Source organism: Aotus nancymaae, unplaced genomic scaffold, assembly GCF_030222135.1.
Source record: "Aotus nancymaae isolate 86718 unplaced genomic scaffold, 86718_ANA_hifiasm-v0.15.2.pri h1tg000018l, whole genome shotgun sequence".
NCBI lineage: Eukaryota > Metazoa > Chordata > Mammalia > Primates > Aotidae > Aotus > Aotus nancymaae.
Genome location: NW_026988430.1, coordinates 17,838,832 through 17,862,542, shown reverse-complemented (window position 1 = coordinate 17,862,542; position 23,711 = coordinate 17,838,832). Strand labels below are relative to the sequence as shown.

The 23,711-nt window shown below is 42.4% G+C and overlaps 1 protein-coding gene across 4 annotated transcripts in view; it reads left to right on the top strand.

The window, feature by feature from the left end:
* The window catches only part of NDEL1 (nudE neurodevelopment protein 1 like 1), a 58,873-nt gene that overhangs the window by 12,577 nt on the left and 22,585 nt on the right, over positions 1 to 23,711 (top strand). For 2 of the 4 annotated variants that reach the window (XM_012457573.2, XM_012457574.2), the window contains exons 1-2: positions 12,517 to 12,678; positions 22,531 to 22,628. In XM_012457573.2, coding sequence (XP_012312996.1) covers positions 22,543 to 22,628 — 86 coding nt within the window. In that variant the 5' untranslated portion in view covers positions 12,517 to 12,678; positions 22,531 to 22,542. Of the gene's footprint in view, positions 1 to 12,516; positions 12,679 to 22,530; positions 22,629 to 23,711 lie in introns of those variants that run through there. The other 2 variants (XM_064378325.1, XM_021674716.2) reach the window with 1 other exon arrangement.

The window sequence follows — 23,711 nt, the reverse complement described above, 5'->3', positions numbered from 1 at the left end:
CTGTGATTGAACCACTGCACTCCAGCCTTGGTGACAAAGTGAGACCTTGTCTCAAAAAAAATTAATTGAAAGCTTTTATTCATTTAATAAATGTTAAGTGCCCCTGACATGCCAGGCGTTGGGGCCAGAGATAAATAAACCATGGCCACTGCCCTAGATGCCACCTTAAATGTAAAATATTTTTTAAAAACCTTGGCTAATTTTGTCTCCTTAGAACTCATTTCTGCTGACATACTCAGGGTTCTTTGTCCTCTTTCTTTCTTTCTCTCTCTTTTTCGCTCTCCCTTTCCCTTCATTTCCCTTCTTCCCTTCCCTTCCCTGCCTCGTCCTTCTCTTCCCTTCCTTTCTGTTTCTGTTTCTTTTTTTTTTTTAAAGAAAGAAAGAGTAAAAGAAACAAAAATGAAGGAGAGGAAGAAAAAGGAAGAGAAAGAGGGAGAGAGAACGGGAGTATTGCTTTATTGCCCAGGCTAGAATGCAGTCTAAAAATGGGAATTGAAAACCTCTTTTATGCCAATAATTGTGCTTAACAATGGAGACAGGAAGGAATAAGGGAAGAAAATAACAAACAAGCAGCCAACCAATATTTCATTTAAACCTATGAAATGCTATGCAATTACTGATGAGTGATTTACTTCCAATTATATAGTCACTTTTAGAATAGGTGTGATATGATACTGATAAAAATGTATGTTTTATGTATTTGAAGTGGAGAGTTCTATAAATGTTTATTAACTTTACTTGTTCTGGGTCTGAGTTCAAGTCCTGGATATCCTTGTTAATTTTCTGTCTCGTTGATCAGTCTAATACTGACAATGTGATGTTACAGTCTCCCACTATTATTGTGTGGGAGGCTAAGTCTCTTTATAAGTCATTAAGAACTTGTCTTATGTATCTGGGTGCTCCTGTATTGGGTGCGTATATATTTAGGATCATTAGCTCTTCTTGTTGCATTGATCCTTTTACCATTATGTAATGTCCTTTGCCTCTTTTGGTCTTTGTTGCTTTAAAGTCTATTTTATCAGAGGTGAGAATTGCAACTCCTGCTTTTTATTTATTTATTTATTTTTGCTCTCCGTTTGGTTGGTAAATCTTCCTCCATCCCTTTGTTTTGAGTCTTTGTGTATCGTTGCATGTGAGATGGGTCTGGATGCAGCATACCGATGGGTTTTGGCTTTTTCTTGTCTGTATCTTTTGATTGGGGGATGTAGTCGATTTAAATTTAAGATTAATAACAATATATGTGAGTTTAATACTGCCATTTGATGCTAGCTGGCTGTTTTGCCCATTAGTTGATGTAAATTCTTCATTATGTTGATGCTCTTTACTCTTTAATAGATTTTTGGAAAGGCTGATACTGGTTGTTCCTTTATATGTGTAGTGCTTCTTTCAGAAGCTCTTGTAAAACAGGCCTGGGGGTGGTGAAATCTCTAAGGACTTGCTTCTTCGTGAAAGACTTTATTTTTCCTTCGCTTGTGAAGCTTAATTTGGCTGGATATGAACTCCTGGGTTGAAAGTTCTTTTCTTTAAGGATGTTGAATATTGGCCCCCACTCTTTTCTGGCTTGTAGGGTTTCTGCTGAGAGATCTCCTGTCAGTCTGATGGGCTTCCCTTTGTGGGTAACCTGACTTTTCTCTCTGGCTGCCCTTAGTATTTTCTCCTTCATTTCAACCCTAATGAATCTGACAATTATGTGCCTTGGGGTTGGTCTTCTTGAGGAATATCTTTGTGGTGTTCTCTGTATTACCTGGAGTTGAATATTGTCCTGCCTTACTAGGTTGGGAAAGTTTTCCTGAATAATATCCTGAAGAGTATTTTCCAACTTGGATTCATTCTCTTCGTCACATTCAGGTACACCTATCAAACGTAAGATTAGGTCTTTTCACATAGTCCCATATTTCTTGGAGACTTTGCTCATTCCTTTTTATCCTTTTTTCTCTAATCTTGTCTTCTCATTTTATTTTATTAAGTTGGTCTTCGACCTCTGATATCCTTTGTTCTGCTTGATCAATTCGACTGTTAAAACTTGTGCTTACTTTGCGAAGTTCTCGTGTTGTTTTTCATCTCCATTAATTCACTTATATTCCTCTCTAAATTGTCTATTCTCGTTAGCATTTTGTCAAACGTTTTTTCAAAGTTCTTAGTTTCTTTGCATTGGGTTAAAACAAGTTCTTTTAATTCACAGAAGTTTCTTATCATCCACCTTCTGAAGCCTACTTCTGTTAATGGAATGCACTCGTTCTCCATCAGGCCTTGTTCCGTTGCTGATGAGGAACTGTGATCCCCTGTAGAGGGAGAGGCATTCTGATTTTGAGTATTCTCTACCTTTTTAGGCAGGTTTCTTCCCTTCATTATAAATTTATCCATCTGTCTGTCGTCTTTGTAATTACTGACTTTCTAATTAGGTCTCTGAGTGGACGTCTAACTTGTTGATTCCCAGCGCTGAAATCTGAGCAATCCACTGCGCCGGCCAAAACAGCGGTGTTAAGATTGATGGTGCTTTTCTGCCCGGGAATCTGCGGTCTGGCTCCCAGGGATCTCCTTCATGCTGAGGCTCCGGCAAAACTGCCGCACTGGCCACAAGAGTTGTGCTGGCGACCTGTGGGGCTCCTCTGCTGGGAATCTCCTGGTCTGTGAGCAACAAAAATTCGTCTGAAATGTTTTGTTTCTCTGAAATTTTTTGTTTCTCTGAAATTTTTTGTTTCTCTGTCTCTGTTTCTTTTATTTCTTGGTTTTGTTCTCTTACCTGGGCTGGAGTACAGTGGTGCAATCAGGGCTCACTGCAGCCTCAAACCCCTGGCCTCCAGCCATCCTCCCACCTCAGCCTATAGAATAGCTAGGATTACAGGTGTGAGTCACTTTGCCAGCTAATTTTAAAATTTGCATGGAGATGGTCTCACCATGTTACACAGGCTAGTTTTGAACTCAAGTGATCCTCCCACCCACCTAGCCTCCTAAAATGTTGGGATTATGGGAGTGAGCCCTTGAGCCCAGCCTCATTGTCTGTTTCTGTTTTCCTTCTATTTTGCTTCTTCTTTTTCACTTTTAGAAAACCTCCAGGAAGGAAAAACATTTAGCTTCTTTTGTTAATTGTGCTATGCCTGGCACCTAGAGCAGTTCCAGGCCCTCATTAAATATTCATTGAATGTTTGGAAGCATGACCTTTTGGTCCTGTCAACTTTGACTAATTGGCTTACCTGGTAATGGGAATCAGGCTGAAATTGCTTAATAAGCTTAGACTGGTAAGAAACACTCCATTTCTTTTCAGCCCTGTCATTTCATTAGTCTAGTTTGGAAGTAGGTACACCTGGTGCCACCTTGTCTATATAAAGTTATGTGAGCACATATCATTTTTCCCAGGGATAGTCACACTGTTTATGTAGGTGTGATGTCAACAGCCCTTGGGGTTGCCAGGTGTTAACCCACTTAGCAATTAACAGTGTCATGCCATCCTTTTCTTGGGAGACAGCTGCCACCCTGGGGTGTGGGTAGTGGCCGTGAAGTGGCTGGGATGGGAGCCAAGGATGATAGTGAAGACTGGAGCTTGGGGAATTCAGGAAAACCAGGAGGTTCCAGATCAGGAGGAAGTCTGCAGTTCAAAAAGTCTTCTGGGAAAAAATCGGGACAAGCCAGAGACTCATGGAGCATGGCACGGTATCAGGTTCCATCAATAGGGGAGAAAAGGCTAGGCAGACCTAATAAGGAATTAAAGGCTCTTGAAACTTCAATTTACCCCTGGAAAGAAAGGACAAAATCTCTTTCTTTCCACCACCAAGGCAGGACCTTCATAGGAAGGCCTGTTTCATCCCCAACCGAAATTGTTGTCATTTTTCTCTTCTCTAAAAGCCACCTTTCAACAGGCTACACCTGGTGGCCTGCACAGGGTGAAGCACCCTCCTGGCAAGGGGACCAAGGGCCAGAAGTGGGCCACATTCTCAGGCACAGTGAAAAGGGAAGGGAGGCGAAGGGGACTTGGAACCTAAGATACTGCAAAGCAAATCCATCTCTACCCAATTCCAGCCTTTCTGTTGACTTACAGCCAACTGGAGTTGGAAAATGTGGGGACAAACTCTGGTGGAAGAGCTGAAGTTTGGGAGTCTGAGCCACTTTGAGTGGTTGATGAGTTCTGTTTGCTCCAGAAGCTACTCAGGATGTAATAAAGACAGCAAATAGAACTTCCTTTCCCTTCAAGGTGGTGTAGGAATAGCCCAGGCTGGGCTGTTTGTGGCTGGCTGGGCCAAGGGTCAGGGACCGAACCATAAGTGAGCATTTTTGAATCAAACATGAGTTGGTTACTATTCAAAGTCTTGGAACGGAGGCTGGGCATGGTGGCTTATGCCTATAATCCTAGGACTTTGGGAGGCCGAAGCAGGCAGATCACTGGAGGCCAGGAGTTTGAGACCTGCCTAGTCAACATGGTGAAACCCCGTCTCTACTAAAAATACAAAAAATTAGCTGGGTGTCGTGGTGCAGGCCTATAGTGCCAGCTACTCGGGACGCTGAGGCAGGAGAATCACTTGAACCTAGAAGGCAGAGGTTGCAGTGAGCCAAGATCACACCACTGCACTCCAGCCTGGGTGACAGAGTGAGACACCATCTCAAAACAAAAACAAAAACAAGAACAAAAACCAAAACAAACAAAAGAAACACCCAACGTCTTGGAAGGGGAAATTCTTCTCCTGATTGAAGGATCTGGTATTCTGTGGACCACCCAGCAAGCCATTCACATGACCAATATTTATTGAGTGCTCACTCAGTGCCAAATGTTATGATGAAAAATTAAGATGCATTTCTCTATTTAAGGCATCTGCACATACATTTTTTTTTTGGGATGGAGTCTTACTCTGTCACCAGGCTGGAGTGCAGTGGCCCCAACTAGGCTCATTGCAATCTCCAGCTCCTGGGTTCAAGCTATTCTCCTGTCTCAGCCTCCCAAGTAGTTGGGACTACAGGTGCGTGCCCCCATGCCCAGCTAATTTTTGTATTTTTAATAGAGATGGGGTTTCACCATGTTGGCCAGGATGGTCATGATCTCCTGACCTCATGATCCTCCTGCCTCGGCCTCCCAAGGTACTGGGATTACAGGCTCGAGTCACCACACCCGGCCTGCTTTTATGTTCTTTTAAAATTTTGCATCTCGGTTACATCTTACATTGCACTCTTTTGTTTTAAGGGCCTTGACAACTTATGGAGGAAGAGAATCCCATGAACATAAATATGTTTTGAGACAGAGTCTTGCCCTGTTGCCCAGGCCGGAGTGCAGTGGCATGATCTCGGCTCACTGCAACCTCCGCCTCCCAGGTTTAAGTGATTCTACTGCCTCAGCCTCCAGAGTAGCTGGGATTACAGGTACCTGCCACCAAACCTGGCTAATTTTTTGTATCTTTAATAGAGATGGGGTTTCACCGTGTTGGCCAGGCTGGTCTCAATCTGATCTGCCCACCCCGGCCTCTCAAAGTGCTGGGATTACAGGCATGAGCCACCGTGCGCAGTCGGAGAATCTCATGAATATTAAGCCCTATTTTAACTCAGGGAGCAGGCCTGCCACACTTTATCCTTTGCTCTGGTTGTTTTTCTTTACAGCATTTCTTATGACCTGGCAGAAATAGATTAGCCTATTTGCTTACTGTCTATCTTTCCCTTTAGAATATAAGCTAATTATATTGGGTAGGGGCACGGGGTGCTTTTTCAAGTTGTGGTGGGATCCCCATCACCTAAAACCATGCGTGGTCCTCAGCAGGCACCAAACTCCTTGCTGATGAATGAAAGACTTTTCTCTCTCTACAAAACCACTTCTCACCTCAAGGCTCAAGTGTATATGTATGTATGTATGTGTGTGTGTGTGTGTGTGTGTGTGTATATATATATATATATATTTTTTTTTTTTTTTTCTTTTCAGAGACAGAGTCTCATTCTGTCACCCAGGCTGGAGTGCAGTGGCATGACCTCAGCTCACTGCAATCTCCGCCTCCCGGGGCAGTAGGAGTCAATAAGATAGGCCCATAGAGGAAGGGAATCATTTATTTGGGGGACCACGGTGGAGGGTCTGGCTAGACCTAGATGGGTAATCCATAGGATATAGACCAGAGAAGTGGCTTGGAGTTGCTTTAGGAGGGTCTTGCGTACCAGACTACTTTGTTCTTTATCACAAAGGTAACAAGATGCCAAAACAAGTTTTGGAGCCAGGGATGTTCTGTATACAGTGGTATTTTAGAAAGATTATTCTTTTTTTTTGAGCTGGAGTCTCGTTCTGTCTCCCAGGCTGGAGTGCAGTGGTGTAATCTCAGCTCACTGCAACCTCCACCTCCTGGGTTTAAGTGATTGTCCTGCCTTAGCTTCCCGAGTTGCTGGGGCTACAGGCATGAGCCACCACGCCTGGCTAATTTTTTTTGTATTTTTAGTAGAGATGGAATTTCACCATGTTGGCCAAGCTGGTCTCCATCTCCTGACCTTGTGATCCTCCTGCCTTGGCCTCCCAAAGTGCTGGGATTACAGGTGTGAGCCACTGCCCTTGACCTAGTTAGATTATTCTTATGGTTATGTAGGGACTGCTGAGCTGAAACAAGAAGAAATTCTAGGGAGAGAAGCTTGGGGAGGGAGGGGCAGACAAATGGGAAACTTTCCGGATTATGGGCAATGTGGGAAGAAAGCGCTGTGAAATGAGCACATTTACTTGAGTTTATGAAGGGAAAGTCTCTGGGGTTTGGCGATCACATGAGTGAGGTGCGAGCTGGGGAGGGAAATGATTACAGGGGATTTGATGAGTGCTTTGTGCCTCAGTGACTAGAATGATGGCACCATGGGCAGAAACATGAGAACTGTTTTGGAAATTGCTGTTGGGGCAAAGGAAAATTTGTTTAGGTTTTCGGTCTGTAGAGCTGGAGGTGGTGGCGGGACATCTGGTGGACACATTCACCAGACCATTAGCAACTGGCCGGCTATTGGGTGCCCTTTGCCCAGCTAGATCTATACCTGAGAGATGAGCAAAAAATGCTGGCCAAAGGAATAGAGAGAGATTAGGCTGGAGCACGTCTTTGATTTTGCCATGTCTTGCTCACCTGATTCAGTAGAGTTAAATATGCCCCATCTGGTCAGAATTTTCACAGTGGGCCTATGTGCATTACATCACCTTCTGTGAGTGTGTGATGTGGCCGGGGTCCAGTATCTTTACTAGCTAGGGTTTGGGCTCGTACCCACATCTCCCTTAGGGTAGCCGGTCAACCTCCACCCTTCCCAGTGGTGGAATCTGGCCTGTTTCCTGAATCTCAGAGTTTTTGACATGAGAGATATTGGGATCCTCATGCATGCCATCAGGGATAGCAACATTAACCTTTTTGGCTCACTCCAAGAAAGACCTTGTACTGGACCCATGCCTCGGCAAACCCCTTCCTTTATAATGATTTATAAAGGCAGAAGGGTGTGGCAGCCCTCGCTCACCTTTTCTACCACCACATGGCTGGTTTATAACTTCTGTTCCCTTTCAGGGCCTATTTCCATCTTCCTTTCCATTTTATTTTTTTCTGGATTTGGCATATTAGAAGCAGGGGCTAGGGCAAAGGTTGCTGATGGTTAATTGATGTGCCCAGCCCGAGCCCATCTCCCAGGGAGAAAGCTCAACTCACGAGGAAGAAGGAATTAGATCAGTATGGGCCCTTTGGCACCTCATAGAATCCTGCCTGGCAAAGCCTGTTCATTAAGATGAAGCCAACAGTCCAGTTCTGACAAACACCAGTTCTGGGTCCAGGCTGCGTGGGAGGGGTGGCAGCTTGGAAGATGATGCCAACATTTTTTGAGGGGCCTGGCCTGGCATTAGATGACTCAGTGCATTTCCCAGCACCGAAGCCAGGAGGCAGGGACAGAGCCGCAGCCCTTATTTTTTCCTCTTGGGATAGGACTATTCCATCTTGGCACCAGGTCCCCAGGAAAGCCTTGGTTCATCCCCTCCCTGTCTGTGATCTCATCAGCCAGAGCATAGCTTCAGCCAGGGAAACAGAGCCCCAGAGCCTGAACGAGCTGTACCAGCCCACTGTCTCAGGCCACAGGCCTTGAAGTAAGACCTGCTGGGGTTTAAGCCCTAGCTCGTCTGGGTCTGAGTTTACAGTATGTAAAATGGAAGCAGTAATTACAGCCTCACAGCCATGTTGTGAGGATTGAGGGAGGGAAAGCATGTAAAGCTCTTAGCACAGTGCTCTAGGCCAATAAATGGTAGTTATTGTGAATACTCCTCATTCTTGAATAGCAGTATAATTGTTGTTAATAGTGTGTTTTCTGGAGAGTTAGACAATCCAAACTGGGTGGGTTTGAGGCTTGAGGCCTCATCTTTCTAGTTGAGAGACTTTGGGAAACTTCTTGATGAGTCTGTTTCCTCACTTAAAAAATGGGACTAAGGGGCCAGGTGTGGTGGCTCATGCCTATAGTCTCAGCACTTTGGGAGGCCAAGGCGGGAGAATCACCTGAGGTCAGGAGTTCGAGACCAACCTGGCCAACATGGAGAAACCCCATCTCTATTAAAAATACAAAATTAGACAGGCATGGTGGTGCATGCCTATAATCCCAGCTATTTGGGAGGCTGAGGCAAGAGAATTGCTTGTACCTTGAAGGCAGAGGTTGTGGTGAGCTGGCACCATTGCACTCCAGCCTGGGCATCGAGAGTGAAACTCCATCTCAAAAAAAAAAAAAAAAAAAAAAGGGAATAACAGTACCTATCTCATGGGATCATTGTAAGGATGAAATTGTGCAGACCAAGTGTATAGCACATTTGCCAGTGCATACAAGAGAACTTTGAAAAGTTCACAGAAAAATGGAATTGAAATATAAAAATAAAAAATATAAACTTTATTTCTTAACATAAGCTCCATCAAGTTCTAGACACTTATTTTTTTTGAGATAGTCTCGCTCTGTAACCCAGGTTGGAGTGCAATGGTGTGGCATGATCTTGGCTCACTGCAACCTCTACCTCCCAGGTCCAAGTGATTCTCATGCCTCAGCCACCTGAGTAGCTGGGATTACAGGCACATGCCATCGCATCCAGCTATTTTTTCTGTATTTTTAGTAGAGACGGGGTTTCACCATGTTGGCCAGGCTAGTCTTGAACTCCTGGTCTCAAGTGATCTGCCTGCCTTGGCCTCCCAAAGTGCTGGGATTACAGGTGTGAGCCACTGTGCCCAGCCAAGGTCAAGATACTTTTGTAACCAATGATATTTGCCATTTATTTAGTACATTCCTAAAGAACTCAGGATCTGGGGATTTTAAGCATGTTAATGAAGTCTTTTTTACATTATTAACTAAAGAAAAACTGGTGCTCTTTAAAGGTTTTTTAAGATTGGGAAACAAAATGTCTTTAGAAGGAGCCAAATTGGGACTGTAAGGTGATGTCTAGTGATTTTCCACTGAAACTCTTGCAAAATTGCCCTTGTTTGATGAGACAAATGAACAGGAATATTGTCATGGTAGAAAGGTCTCCCTAGTGAAGGCTTCCTGGGCATTTTTCCACTAAAGCTTTGGCTAACCTTCTCAAAACATTCTCATAATAAACAGATGTTATTATTCATTTATTTTTTGAGACAGAGTCTCACTCTGTCACCAGGCTGGAGTGCAGTGGTGTGATCTCAGCTCACTGCAACCTCTGACTCCCTGGTTCAAGTGATTCTCCTGCCTCAGCCTCCCGAGTAGCTGGGATTACAGGCACATGCCACCACACCCAACTAATTTTTGTTTCACCATGTTGGCCAGGATGGTCTCAATCTCCTGACCTCATGATCTGCCTGCCCTGGCCTCCCAAAGTGCTGGGATTACAGGCATGAGCCACTGCACCTGGCCATAAGCAGATGTTATTATTCTTTAGCACTCCAGAAAGTCAATAAGCAAAATGCCTTGAACAATTCAAAAAATGGTTGCCATGATTTTTTCTCTTGACTGGTTCACTTTGCTTTGACTGGACCACTTCCATCTCTTGGTAGCCATTGCTTTGATTGTGCTTTGTCTTCAGGATTGTACTGGTAAAGTCAAGTTTCATTTCTGGTTATGACTCTTCAAAGAAATGCTTCATGATCTTGATCCCACTTGTTTAAAATTTGTGACATTTTGAAAGCTCTGTTCTTGTCAGCAGCTGATCTGGGCACAATGGTTTTGGCACCCATTGAGTGGGAAGCTCATTCAACTTTAATTTTTGAGTCAGGATTGTGTAGGCTAAATCAGTTGAGATATCTGTGGTGCTGGCTATTGTTTCTGCTGTTAATCATTGATCCTGTTCAATTAGGGCATGAACAAGATTACTTTTTCCCTCACAAATTGATGTGGAAGGTATGCTGCTGTGGGCTTCATCTTCAACATTGTCCTGTTTCTTCTTAAAATGGGTTATCCATTTGTAAACTGCTGATTTCTTTTGGGGCAACATCCTTATAAACTTTTCATAAAGTATTAATGATTTCACCATTTTTCCACCCAGCCTTCACCATAAATTTAATATTTTTATTGCTTCAATTTTGTAGAATACATGTTCTTATAGGGACTCTTTTCAAACAGATTTCTTATCTATCTTGGTGCTTCAAGCTAGATCCTGTTCAGAAATGTTATAGCAAGTTAGAACACATTTATTTTGGTGCCAATATTTATTCTATTTTTTTAGAGACAGGTATCTCACTATGTTGCTCAGGCTGGTATTGAACTCCTGGGCTCAAGTGATTTGACCACCTGAGCCTCCCAAAGTGCTGGGATTACAGATATAAGCCACCATGCTTGGCCTTGTACAAAAAAAAAAAAAAAATTTGAAATCTATGCATAGTTTTTTCATAATATGCATATTATTCATAATATTATTCATAATCAGCATATGTAATATGTTACCCTTCCCACAAACCCCATTAATCCCTTCTCCAATCTTTATTGATTTGGATACCTTTTATAATTCATCTTGCATTGTTCATGTTTATCTCCATCTCCCTCAAAAGTATAAACTAGGCCTCCTAGGCTTACTTTGCTTTCACCGTGAGGCATGTCTTACACATTATTTTTGTGTTCACACCCACAAATTCAATTCTAAAAGTACTGAAATGAGAAAGCATTACGTTGGGTCCAGCATGGAGGCTGGTGCCTGTAATCCCAGGACTTTGGGAGGCTGTGGTGGTGGGAAGAATGCCTGAAGTCAGGAGTTCTTTTTTGTTTTTTGTTTGTTTGTTTGTTTTAGATGGAGTCTCACCCTGTCACCCAGGCAGGAGTCAAGTGGTGTGATCTCGGCTTACTGCAACCTCTGCCTCCTGACTTTAAGCAATTCTCCTGCCTCAGCCTCCTGAGTAGCTGGGATTACAGGTGCCTGCCACCATGCCCAGCTAATTTTTGTACTTTTAGTAGAGACGGGGTTTCATCATGTTGGCCAGGCTGGTCTCGAACTCCTGGCTTCAGGTGATTCACCCACCTCGGACTCTCAAAGTGCTGGTATTACAGGTGTGAGCTGGAGTCAGGAGTTCTTGACCAGCCTGGGCAACCAGAGTATACCCTGTCTCTAAAATAGAAAAGAAAAGATTACATTGTACATTATACAGCAAAAGTTCTTAAACTTGTTTTAAAAATGTATCTCTTCAAGTTTCCACTCTTTATGTAAGTTGTGTATCCCTCTTTTTGTTTTGCACTAATATCTCCTCCAGCCTGCTTCCAAGTCCGTTAGGGAATACACACGTATACATACACACACACACACGTACGTGTGTTTACATACTAAAACATATATAAATATTAATAATGCAAGATGGATTGTAAGAGGTATATATATTATATATATATATATAAAAGTATGTAAGTCTCCATTTCTTCGGGGCCCTGGAGGGGAGAAAGTCACACAAATACACGGATATATATAAAAATGAATATATGCTCAGATATATACAATATATAAACGGGCAAATATGAAATCCTCTTGGTGCCAACGAATCCATTCATTTATTCATCAAATATTTGAGCGTCCACTTTGCCTAGAATCAAGTTATTTGTTGGGATGAGCAAAGTATAAGAGGTTCTAGCTCTCATAAAACTTAAAATTCTACTGGGGGAAGACAAGAACAAGTATAAAATTTAAGCAGTGGAAGAGCTGTAAAAACAACACAGAGCTTTGTGAGCGTGGTGAAGAGGGAATAGAATGCTCCTGGTGTTTCACTGGGTATTCGGCAGGGGGAATGGAATCGGAGGTGAACTATGAGCCGATATTCATTTTATAAACGAGAACACTGACACATGGACACTTGAAGGGCCTTGGTGACCGTAAAACTAAAGGCAGGATCCCATCTGTCTTTGCCCCACTCTCCCGAATAGCAGTTTCAGGGAACGGCAGAAGCCGAAAGCAACGGGTCGTGGGGTCTAGGAGCGCCTGCGCAAAAGGACGCCTTCAATTTGACGTCAGCGCGCCGGGCTCTGGCCCGCCCCCTGTGACACCAGCCCTGCCCCGCCCCGCCCTGCCCACCAGCGCGCTGCCGCGCATGCTCCGAGCCCCGCCTCCGTGCGTCACAGAATGGCCTCGGACACCCAGGCAGTCCCTGACGTGTCGGGGAGGAGCCGGGCGCCGAGGTGCGCGGAGTGGAGCCCGGGGCTGCGGAGGGGAGCCGAGCTGAGCGGCTGGGCGGGCCTGGCCAGGCCAGCGGAGCGGAGACGTCGGTCGAGCGGCGGCGAACATGCGCTTTTGACACATTGGAGGTGAGCCTGCAGCGCGGGGCCGCTCCCTAAGGGGCTGCGCCGGGCTGGCGGCGCCGAGGCCTGCCCTTGGGGAGCCCGCCCGGCCCGGGGCCGTGTCTGAGGCTCCGCCGGGGCGGACCCGGCGGGGTTCTGGGGCGGGCAGCCCGGGGCAACTGTTCCAACCTCTCTAACTGTCCCTTTCCTTCCCTCTTCCTACGTTGGCATCCCAGGGGCGCCTGCAAGGGAACGAGCCCTGCGGTCTCTGGAGGATGTGCCCCGTTCCGGGGTGGGGTGAGGGATGGCGGTGACGGAGGCCAGGACGTGGCACCGTGAGCCGGGGCGCTGGCGGCGCAAGGAGTGGCCCAGTCGGAGGTGGCAGCGGCGCGCCCAGCCCTCCTCCTCCTCCTCCCCTCTCCTCGAAATTCCTTCAGTTGCGAGGGTGGCTTGGAGCCGGGTTGGATTTTAATCTCTCAGAGCCTCTTTCCCATGGGGGGCGAGAGCGCGAGCAGCCCACATTGGGCGCGGATTGGCATTCTCCTGACTTCCGCCCCGAACTGCTAATCATCCTCCCCTCGGAGTCGGGCAAGTGTCACCTACGGGCTCGGGTTACTTGTGCTCGCCTCTTTTCTTGCTGTAAGCCAAGAGATGACCCTTTTAAGTTTTGCAGAGGAAGTGAGAGTTCTGTCACTACTGATTATTACCTTCTATTTACGTAGCGCCTTTACACGTTTCAGAACACTCTTCTTCCTATTTCTTTTGAACCGCATCACCTGGTGGTTGCAACTGATTATGTTATCGCCATTTGGATAGAGACATTCAGCTGGGAAGGGGGTAATTGATTTATACAACCAACTGGTGAGTGGCTTAGCTTGGATCGTAATTTACATTTCTAGGCTCGGAGTTCTGGTTTCTTTTCGTGGGATTTTTATATCCTCAGCTAGAAAACAAGGCAGAAAATGTGACTTGCCAAAGATATGCCAGAAGCTGGTAGATTACTTATTCGATTATTTTTCAGCAAACTCACCCAGGATAAAAACTGCTGCTCAGTCATGAGAAAAATCTTACTGTGAAGCTTGTTCAGGAGTTGCTGGTTAATTATTTTGTCTGATAAATTGTGTTGCTCTTAATGTGCTTAAAAGATAGGGTAATGCTTTGCTAAATCATGAAGCTGATGGACACAATGCAGCGTTAAGTCATGAGCTGAAGAGAAGTAAAGGGAAACTAAGAGATATATCTTCTGAATTATTAAGATTATTGTTATTTAAAATTAGAATGTATGAAGAACAAAGAAAATCTTTGACCAGCCCTAGTTAGAGGTTGACTTGATCCAGATAGAAGTTGTTAAATCTTCTGAAGCTGTAGTTTTTTGATTTTTTTTTTTTTTTTTTTTGGGAGACGGAGTCTTGCTCTGTCGCCCAGGCTGGATTTTTAAAATTAAATAAATTGAAGTTGCATAAGGAGCTTAAAATAAGTTGGAACCTTAGTAAAACTTAGATCTTGCTTTCATGACATCTGCAAAACAACTTATTTTTATTTTCATTGTAAACCATGCTGAGATAAATTTGGTTACTAAAGCTTAAAATTGCTTCGGATGTAAGTTTCTGAACACTCCATAAAGTAGAAAAAATAGTCTGATAAAATCAAAGAGACCACGTTTATGATCAACTTTGAAGAGTTAAAAATCCTGTAAATGTCACCTCTGAGAGTGGTAGAATTTCAGTAAAAAGGCATATATTACCAACAGTCCATTTTGAAAGAACTCTTCCAACCTCACTAGTCCATTTTACAACTGTTAACAAGAAACAATATTATTTAAAATAATTATCTTACCATTGTGCAAAGAGTAATTCCTTGCAAATAAAAGGCGTTTTGGACAGGCTGTTTTAAACTCAAATGAGTTGATTGTTGCTAGATTTCTGAAGGTCATACACGGTATGGTAATGCTTTTTGTAAAAATATTGTCATGCTTTTGAGACTCTGTTGGTATTGAGACCTGGTATTAAAGATAGGGTGGGGGCAGGAGAGAAAAATACATAATTATCCATTTTCATTCTAGTTTCAGAAAATTGTGAATGTACCATTAGAACATTGTTTTAGCAATATGTTTTCTATATTGGTTAACTTTCTGTAGCCTGAATATCTCTAGTTACATAGTTTCAAATAACACAGTGAACACATCCTCCCAATGTAACTTGAAGCAAACTGAACAGACTGTAAAACAGTCCCTGAAACTGTCTTTTGAGTAGGCAAAAATTTGCAGCGGTAGCAAATTTTGTTATTTGTAAAGCATCTGTTTTTTATTTTTACTTTTTTGGAGACAGGGTCTCATTTTTCACCCTGGAGTGCAGTGGCGCGACTATGGCTTACTGCAGCCTCAACTGCCTGGACTCAAGCGATCCTCCCACCTCACTCTCATGAGTAACTGAGACCACAGGTGCATGCCATCACGCCCAGCTCATTTTTGTTAGAGATGGAGTTTCGGCATGTTGTCCAGGCTGGTATTGAACTCCTAGACTCAAGTGACATTCCCATCTCAGCCTCCCAAAGTGCTGGTGTTATATGCCTTGAGCTACTATGCTTTGCCAGAATCTGATTTTTGAAAAGGGTAAATCTCATAGGTAAAAAGTAGGGGGAGAGAGCTGGATAATACCAGTTAGGAAGCAATAAAAATGAGGTGTGACCACAAAGTAAGAAGTTTTTGCTTTGTTCTTTTTTTCTTTTATTTGAGACGGAGTCTTGCTCTGTCCTGCGAGATAGAGTACAGTGGTGCGAGCTAGGCTCACTGCAACCTCCTCCTCCCAGGTTCAAGCAATTCTCCTGCCTCAGTCTCCTGAGTAGCTGGGATTACAGGTGCTCGCCACCACACCTGGCTAATTTTTTTTTTTTTTTGGTATTTTCAGTAGAGATGAGGTTTCAACATGTTGGCCAGGCTGGTCTCAAACTCCTGACCTCAAGTGATCTGCCTGCCTCAGCCTCCCAAAGTGCTGGGAGTATAGGCATGAGCCACTGAGCCTAGCCTGCTTTGTTCTTCGTGTGGCTCGTAAAGGTTATTCCAAAAAAGTAGTTTTGGAAATGTTTTTCAGCAATGGTGGTATCACTGGAATATGCATATTAGCTTCCTGAAATGATTAATTTTAAAGAATCATTTGATGTTTTAAATTTTAAAGCCTCTTTGTGGTCATACTTGGAAGGTCTGCTGTTGAACTACCAATTTTTAATAGTTTGATGAACATGTTTTCTTTTTTCTTTTGAGATGGAGTCTTGCTCTGTCGCCCAGGCTGGAGTGAAGTGGCGCAGACCGGCTCACTGCAGCCTCCGCCTCCCAGGTTCAAGCAGTTCTCTGCCTTAGCCTCCTGAGCATCTGGGATTATAGCCTCCCACCACCACGACTGGCTAATTTTTTGTATTTTTAGTAGAGACAGGGTTTCACCATCTTGGCCAGCCAGGCTGGTCTTGAACTCTTGACCTTGTGATCCACCCGCCTCAGTCTCCCAAAGTGTTAGGATTACAGGTGTGAGCCACCGCACCCAGCGAACATATATGTTTTTACCATGTGCCAGGTTCTGTCCTAAGTGCTTTACAAATATTAACTCACTTCATAACTTCATTTTGATGATTATCCCCATTTTACAGCTGAGGAAACCGGGCACCGAATAAGTAAGTAACTTGCCCGAGGTCACCCAACTAGTGAGTAGATGCGTCAGTAGAGAGTCAGAACTTCCAGGTCTGACTTCAGACCTGGGCAGTTTGGCTTCAGGGTCTGGGCTCTTAACCAATTTGCTATGCTGCTCCTATGACTTATTCTTGGTTAAATGTTTTAAATTGGTTTGATCTGGAAGAGATGATCGTCCTTTTAGTAAATGATATCTGACATATTATAATACTATTGTATAATATAAGCATGTTGTGAAAATAGCCTGTCGATTAGAAAAGTTGTGGTCAACATTCAATTCACATAAGATTTAGCAAGAAAATAAAGAATGTGGCTGGGCATGGTGGCTCATGCCTGTAATCCCAGCACTTTGGGAGGCTGAGGTGGGTGGATCATGAGGTCAGGAGTTTGAGACCAGCCTGGCCAACATGATGAAAACCCGTCTGTATTAAAAATACAAAAATTAGCCAGGTGTGGTGGTGGGCACCTCTAATCCCAGCTACTTGGGAGACTGAGGCAGGAGAATTGCTTGAACCTGGGAGTCGGAGGTTGCAGTGAGCTGAGATCGTGGCACTGCACTCCAGCCTGGGCAACAGAGTGAGACTCTGTCTCAAAAAAAAAGAAAATAATGTGTGTGAAGTAAAATAATTTTGCTAGAATTATTTGACACTGAATGTAAGTAATTGAACAAAGAGGATGCAAGGGCTAGAACTGGATTCTCAAGAAGTTTCATGCAAAAGGCTGTTTAAAACCTGAGTTATCGGGGGCTCTCATCGGAAAGTTGGTGGTTGTATTAAGAGTATGTCCCTGTTCAAGAACCAAAAATCAGAGACAAATGGATACTCACAGTATATCTAGAGGTGTAAACAATGCTATTCCGCAGGGATCACTACTTGACTAAACGCTCTTCAAAGCATTAACTGCTGGTAGGTCCTCTGATACTATGTAAATGGGTCAAAACCAACAAAAAATACCCCCACACAGAAGTGTTTTGAAGTGGACTCCTGAATAACATTTGTAGATTCAAAACAATTGTAACTCGGAGAGAGATCCAAGATGGCTGACCACTAGCAGCTCGGGCACGTAGCTCCCAGTGAAAGCGCAGAGAACGAGAGGACGCCACACTTTCAGACGAATATTTGTAGCTCGCGGACCAGGAGATTCCCAGCGGAGGAGCTCCACGGGTCGCCAGAGTGACTCTTGTGGCCGGCGCAGCGGTTTTGCTGGCGCCTTAAAGCGGCAGTTCTTGGTGCAGAGTCCAGAGATTCCTGGGCAGAAAGGCACCATCAATCTTAACACCGCTGTCTTGGCCGGCACAGTGGATTGCTCAGATTTCGGCGCTGGGAATCAAAAAGTTGGACGTCCGCTCAGAGACCTAGTTAGAAAGTCGGTAATTACAAAGACAACAGACGGATACATACATAATGAAGGGAAGAAACCAGCCTAAAAAGGCAGAGAATACTCAGAATCAGAATGCCTCTCCCTCTACAGGGGATCGCAATTCCTCATCAGTAACGGAACAAGGCTTAATGGAGAACGAGTGTGTTCCAATAACAGAAGCAGGTTTCAAAATGTGGGTGATGAGAAACTTCTGTGAATTAAAAGAACTTGTTCTAACCCAATGCAAAGAAACTAAGAACCTTAAAAAAAGGTTTGACGAAATGCTAACGAGAATGGACAATTTAGAGAGGAATATAAGTGAATTGATGGAGCTGAAAAGCACAACACGAGAACTTCGCGAAGCATGCACAAGCTTAAACAGTCGAATTGATCAAGCAGAAGAAAGGATATCAGAAGTCGAGGACCAGCTCAGTGAAATGAAACGAGAAGACAAGATTGGAGAAAAAAGGATAAAAAGGCATGAGCAAAGTCTCCAGGAAATATGGGACTATGTGAAAAGACCTAATCTACGTTTGATAGGTGTACCTGAATGTGATGAAGAGAATGAATCCAAGTTGGAAAATACTCTTCAGGATATCATTCAGGAAAACTTTCCCAACTTAGCAAGGCAAGGTAATATTCAACTCCAGGTAATACAGAGAACACCACAAAGATATTCTTCAAGAAGACCAACCCCAAGGCACATAATTGCCAGATTTATTAGGGTTGAAATGAAGGAGAAAATACTAAGGGCAGCCAGAGAGAAAGGTCAGGTTACCCACAAAGGGAAACCTATCAGACTTACAGCAGATCTCTCAGCAGAAACCCTACAAGCCAGAAAAGAGTGGGGACCAATATTTAACATCCTTAAAGAAAAGAACTTTCAACCCAGAATTTCATATCCAGCCAAACTAAGCTTTATGAGCGAAGGAAAAATTAAATCTTTTGCGAACAAACAAGTACTTAGAGAGTTCACCACCACCAGGCCTGCTTTACAAGAGCTTCTGAAAGAAGCACTATACATATAAAGGAACAACCAATATCAGCCTTTCCAAAAATATATTAAAAAGCAAAGAACATTAATACAATGAAAAATTTACATCAACTAATGGGTAAAACAGCCAGCTAGCATCAAACGCCAGTATTAAACTTATATATATTTCAATTGGATAAAAAGCCAAAACCCATCGGTATGCTGCATCCAGACCCATCTTACATGCAACAATACATAAAGACTCAAAGAGAAGGAGGAAGATTTACCAACCAGAGAGTAAAAATAAACAAATAAACAAAAAGCAGGAGATGCAATTCTCGCCTCTGATAAAGTAGACTTTAAAGCAACAAAGATCAAAAGAGGCAAAGAAGGACATTACATAATGGTAAAAGGATCAGTGTAACAAGAATAGCTAACGATTCTATAGATCAACGAGATAGAAAATTAACAAGGACATCCAGGACTTGAACTCAGACCCGGAACAAGTAAACTTAATAAACATTTATAGAACTCTCCACTTCAAATACACAAAACATACATTACCACCTCACACCTATTCCAAAAGTGACTATATAATTGGAAGTAAATCACTCCTCAGTAATCGCATAGCATTTCATAGGTTTAAATGAAATATTGGTTGGCTGTTTGTTTGTTATCTTCTTCCCTTATTCCTTCCTGACTACATCATTAAGTATAATTATCAGTATACAAGAGGTTTTCAATACCCATTACTACATTGCATTCTAGCCTGGGCAAGAAAGCAATACTCCCATTCTCTCTCCCTCTTTCTTTTCCTTTTTCCTCCTCCCCATTCTCTCTCTCTCTTTCTCTTCCTTTTTCCTCCTCCCCATTCTCTCTCTCTCTTTCTCTTTAATAAAAAAATAAATAAATAAAAAAAAAAAAAAAAAAAAAAAAAACAATTGTAACTCTTTTTGTAGAAAAATTGGCTTCACATTTCAAACACCTTCAAATAAATGTTAGATACTAAGGATGGCATCTAACAGTCATTAGAAACTTCTGTAACAACATCGGTTTATGGGCCGCACTATTGGCAATATCATCACACGCTGCACAGTAACAGAAAGAATACTGAAAACTCAAAAGGAAAATTATCCAACCAGTGAATAAAATGTTCAGTACAGAAGCAGCACTAGCCACTTGGCCCCAGAAAGGCAGATAGGTATATCTAGGGACAATATAAAGCATGACAAAATATTTAAGGAACTGAGATGGCTGCCAAATGATTATAGGCTAAAAAGGCAAGAAATAATCACTTTGGGAAGACCAAGGCTGAGAGGTATTATCAAAGGCTACAAAACCAGAGAGGGCATAAAAAAGGAGAATACAATTTTGTTCACCAAATCCTGGAAGCTTCCAAGAGGACAACACATGGGACCTAGGGCAAAGTTAAGACCAAAAACAGGAAGTTCATTGGTACTATAAAGTTATGGAACTTACCCCAGTTGCTTCAAATAAGGTAAAATCAATAAAAAATTTTAGACTTGAAATTATTAACTTATAAAATGTTTTGTATATGGATCAGGACTTTCTTCTGCTGCTTTTTTCCTGAGCTTTTAAATTGCTCTTTTTCTTATTGACAGTAGAGTAACATGTCTTCACCACAACCTCAAACATATCTAGCCTCTCACTCGTGCTGTATGCTATCTGTTCTGTGGGATTCTTGATGTCATCCATCTGTATGAAGCATTCTATGGGCCCAATGGACTAGGTTTCATCCTGAGACTTCTCTTTATTTCAGTCCTAGGTTTTAGCCCCTGTTTCCTGCACCCTGTGCTGTCCAGGTCATGGTTTTCTCCCTTCTTTTGTGCTTGTCTCAGGAAGTGTGTAGGAGGTAGCCCTCCTGACTTTTTTATTTTTTTTTAAGTCTTTGTCTAGTACCTCCTGAGTTCTTGTATAAGAAAAAAATCTTCTCATTTCCTCAATTGTCTGTTTCCTGTCAGTTCAGTAGGTCCTAAAATTTTCTTATTCATGCTACTGGGTTTTCTTATTTGTCGAGTGGCTCTTGGTTGTCCATTTATATTTCAGGGCCGGACAATGATGATTTGAGGTAGCTAGTGTGCAGTGGTTATCTCCAGGGTTCTTCCCAATAAATCTCATCAGCTCCCTTTTCTTTGATGTGGAGCCTGTACTGAGCCTATGTAAGTGACTGAATGTGGCTGCCCGTGTATCAGATTAATAATTGTGTCTAACTGATGATAGGTTTTCTAATACTGATTTAATATATGGAGGTAGAAGTAAACTACCCACACATCTTTTTGCTTACTCCATTCCTGAAGTAGTAATTCAGATGTTAATAAAGTGGTACTTTGAAAGTAAAGAGGGAATAATGAAAGGATGATTATAAATCAGTTCAGATATTTATTTATTTTAGAGATAGGGTCTTGCTGTGTTGCCCAGGCTGGAGTGCAGTAGCACCCTCATGACTCACTGAAGCCTCACTGCTTCTGGGCTTAAGCAGTCCTCTTGCCTCAGCCTCCCAATGTGTTGGGATTACAGGCATGAGCCACACCATGCCCAACCTTAATTCAAATATTTATTTAACTTTTGCTGTGTTCCATGTCTGATGATGTGGAGAGATTTAACTTTTCATTTCTTTAACTTTGCTAAACCTTCCTGAGTGGCTTGTGCTAGATAAACTCCAAGTTCTCTGCATCTCCAGGTTTTATTAATTTACTTTTAAAGCTGGTCTTAATTTCTTGCTGCCTAGTATGGATTAGGTTGAATCAATTATGCTTTAATTTAGTAAACGTCATAGAGTATGCACTATTGTGCAGGCATTGGACTGAGACGGAACTAAATAAGTCAACCTAACAGGTGACACAAAGGTATAAGCAAATGCATTGCTCTGTGGTAATTATATCAGTGAAAGCATGTGTAGGGTATAGAGGTAGCAAAGAGTGCAAGAGATTTTAATGCTGTCCAATTGAGGGCAAGAAAACCTCTCTAGAAAAGATGACAACTAGGTTTTAAGGATAAATAGAAGTTTTCCTAGTTAGGGGAGCAATTCCAGTTGGAGAAAATCTGGAGTGGGTTTTCCAGACCTGAAATAGCATGGTGTGTTAAGATAGTTTTGAACAGTAGTGCTGGAATATAAAGTGGGATGCTTGGGAAGGGGCGTGCTAGGAAACTGTAGGCATGACTCTAGAGTGAGCCTGATGATCGGTTGGGAGTTTTAGGTAACTAGTCCAAATGTAAGTTCATTAAATCACTTTTCCCCCTCTCTGAATGACTTGGGAGAAGAACCAAGATGAAAGAGAGATCACTGAAGTTGGAGATTAGTGGCCTTTTGGAAGGAAGCTTTGGATTTCAAAGATAATTAACAGGAAGTTTTAGAAATTTGATCTTAGTAAATTGTTGGGAATGTGGTGCCTGATTTTCTAGTAGGGTCACCTGGCATAAAATGTTCCATGCATCTGTTTTGAAGCAATTGTACACCTGGGAAGGGCATGCATGCGGCAGCAGCATTTCTGACAATCAGCTTGTTTCTGTCTCCTGATTCGCAGAAGACTACTTGGCCTTAAACCAACTGCTGGAACTCTGTGTGCATCATGATTCTGTTAGCCAAGTCACCCAGCACCTGTGCTGCAACCGAAAGTGCCTCATGTTGCTTTGTATGAAAACCTTTGTTAAGACCTCATTCACAATATTGGTGGTCCCTGAGAGGAGCAGTGAAGTGGCTTACATGCATGAGTTACAAGAGAGTTGACCACTAGAATCTCTCATGTTTTACTCCCTCCAAAATGCTGCAATTTATTGTTGTCCCAGATTTTATGCTTTTGCTTAGATTTCTCCGTTCTCTAATTTGTTTGTCTTTAATGTTTCACAGGCTTTCTTGATCATGGATGGTGAAGATATACCAGATTTTTCAAGTTTAAAGGAGGAAACTGCTTATTGGAAGGAACTTTCCTTGAAGTATAAGCAAAGGTAATGTTGAAAAGCACACTAAAAGTAGGGAAGGGCATTTGAAATGCACCGTGTCTTGTTTGTATATTTTTCTTTTTAACATAAAGCTAAATTTAGAATTGCAGATTTAGGATTCTAGGATTGAGATTGTAGAAATAGTCACCACATTGCTTGTATTTAAATAGTATAAACGTGCTGTAAGTCTTTATATTGTTCAAATTATTAAAATAGTAGGAAAACTGTCATTTATGATTTCTTCTGATCATTTGCTTTCTTTATGCTTTTTAGGCCGTCTTTGGCCTGCTTTGCGCGCACTGATTCTGCCTCATCATTTTGGTCATTTGGAGATTCTGATAAGCTGTCTAGGGCTCCGTAGAACAGATTACGTTCTCCTCAGGCAAGCATGATCAGTGTCTGGAGCCAGCAAAGCTTTGAGGGAGGGGGAGAAGCTTCAGGGGCATGGAATGTTTTATACAATTTCAATTATTTGGTTGGGAGAACTTTTAGATTAAAAACCTTTCGCACCAAAACTTGTCTCAAATTTCTTTTTTTAAAATGGGATCTTTCTAAATAAAATATTGATACGTTTTCCTATTTTGGTTAACAGAGTTTACTAAGTCTTATCAAACCTTTTACTCCTCTTTCATTATTATCACCGAAGTCAGTTATTCTGTTGTGCCAGTGGATATGAAAGGTGTGTATCTATGGCAGGGTTCTTAATCTTTTTCTGTGTCATAGATGTTGTAATAGGCTGGGGTAGCCTATGGACTTTTCAGCATAATATTTTTAAATGCATAGAATAATAGAATTACAGAGGAAATCAACTATATTGAAAAGTTATCTAATTTGTGGCATAGCAATATGTACTTCTCTATTAATGCATTAAGTAAAAAAGATACAGAAGTGAATGTAGTAACTACTAATTTTGAAATAGTCATGAGAATAAGTGATTAGATGCAGCAATTCTGTTGTGACATGAAAATATCTGTGATTTCTGTTGAATAAAGTAGAAGGAAATGCCAAATTTGTTACTTTAATGAAGGTAAAGATGCATTTTTCTCCCATCTGAGTTCTGTGGTGGAAGAAGTTAATGGTATTGAACCA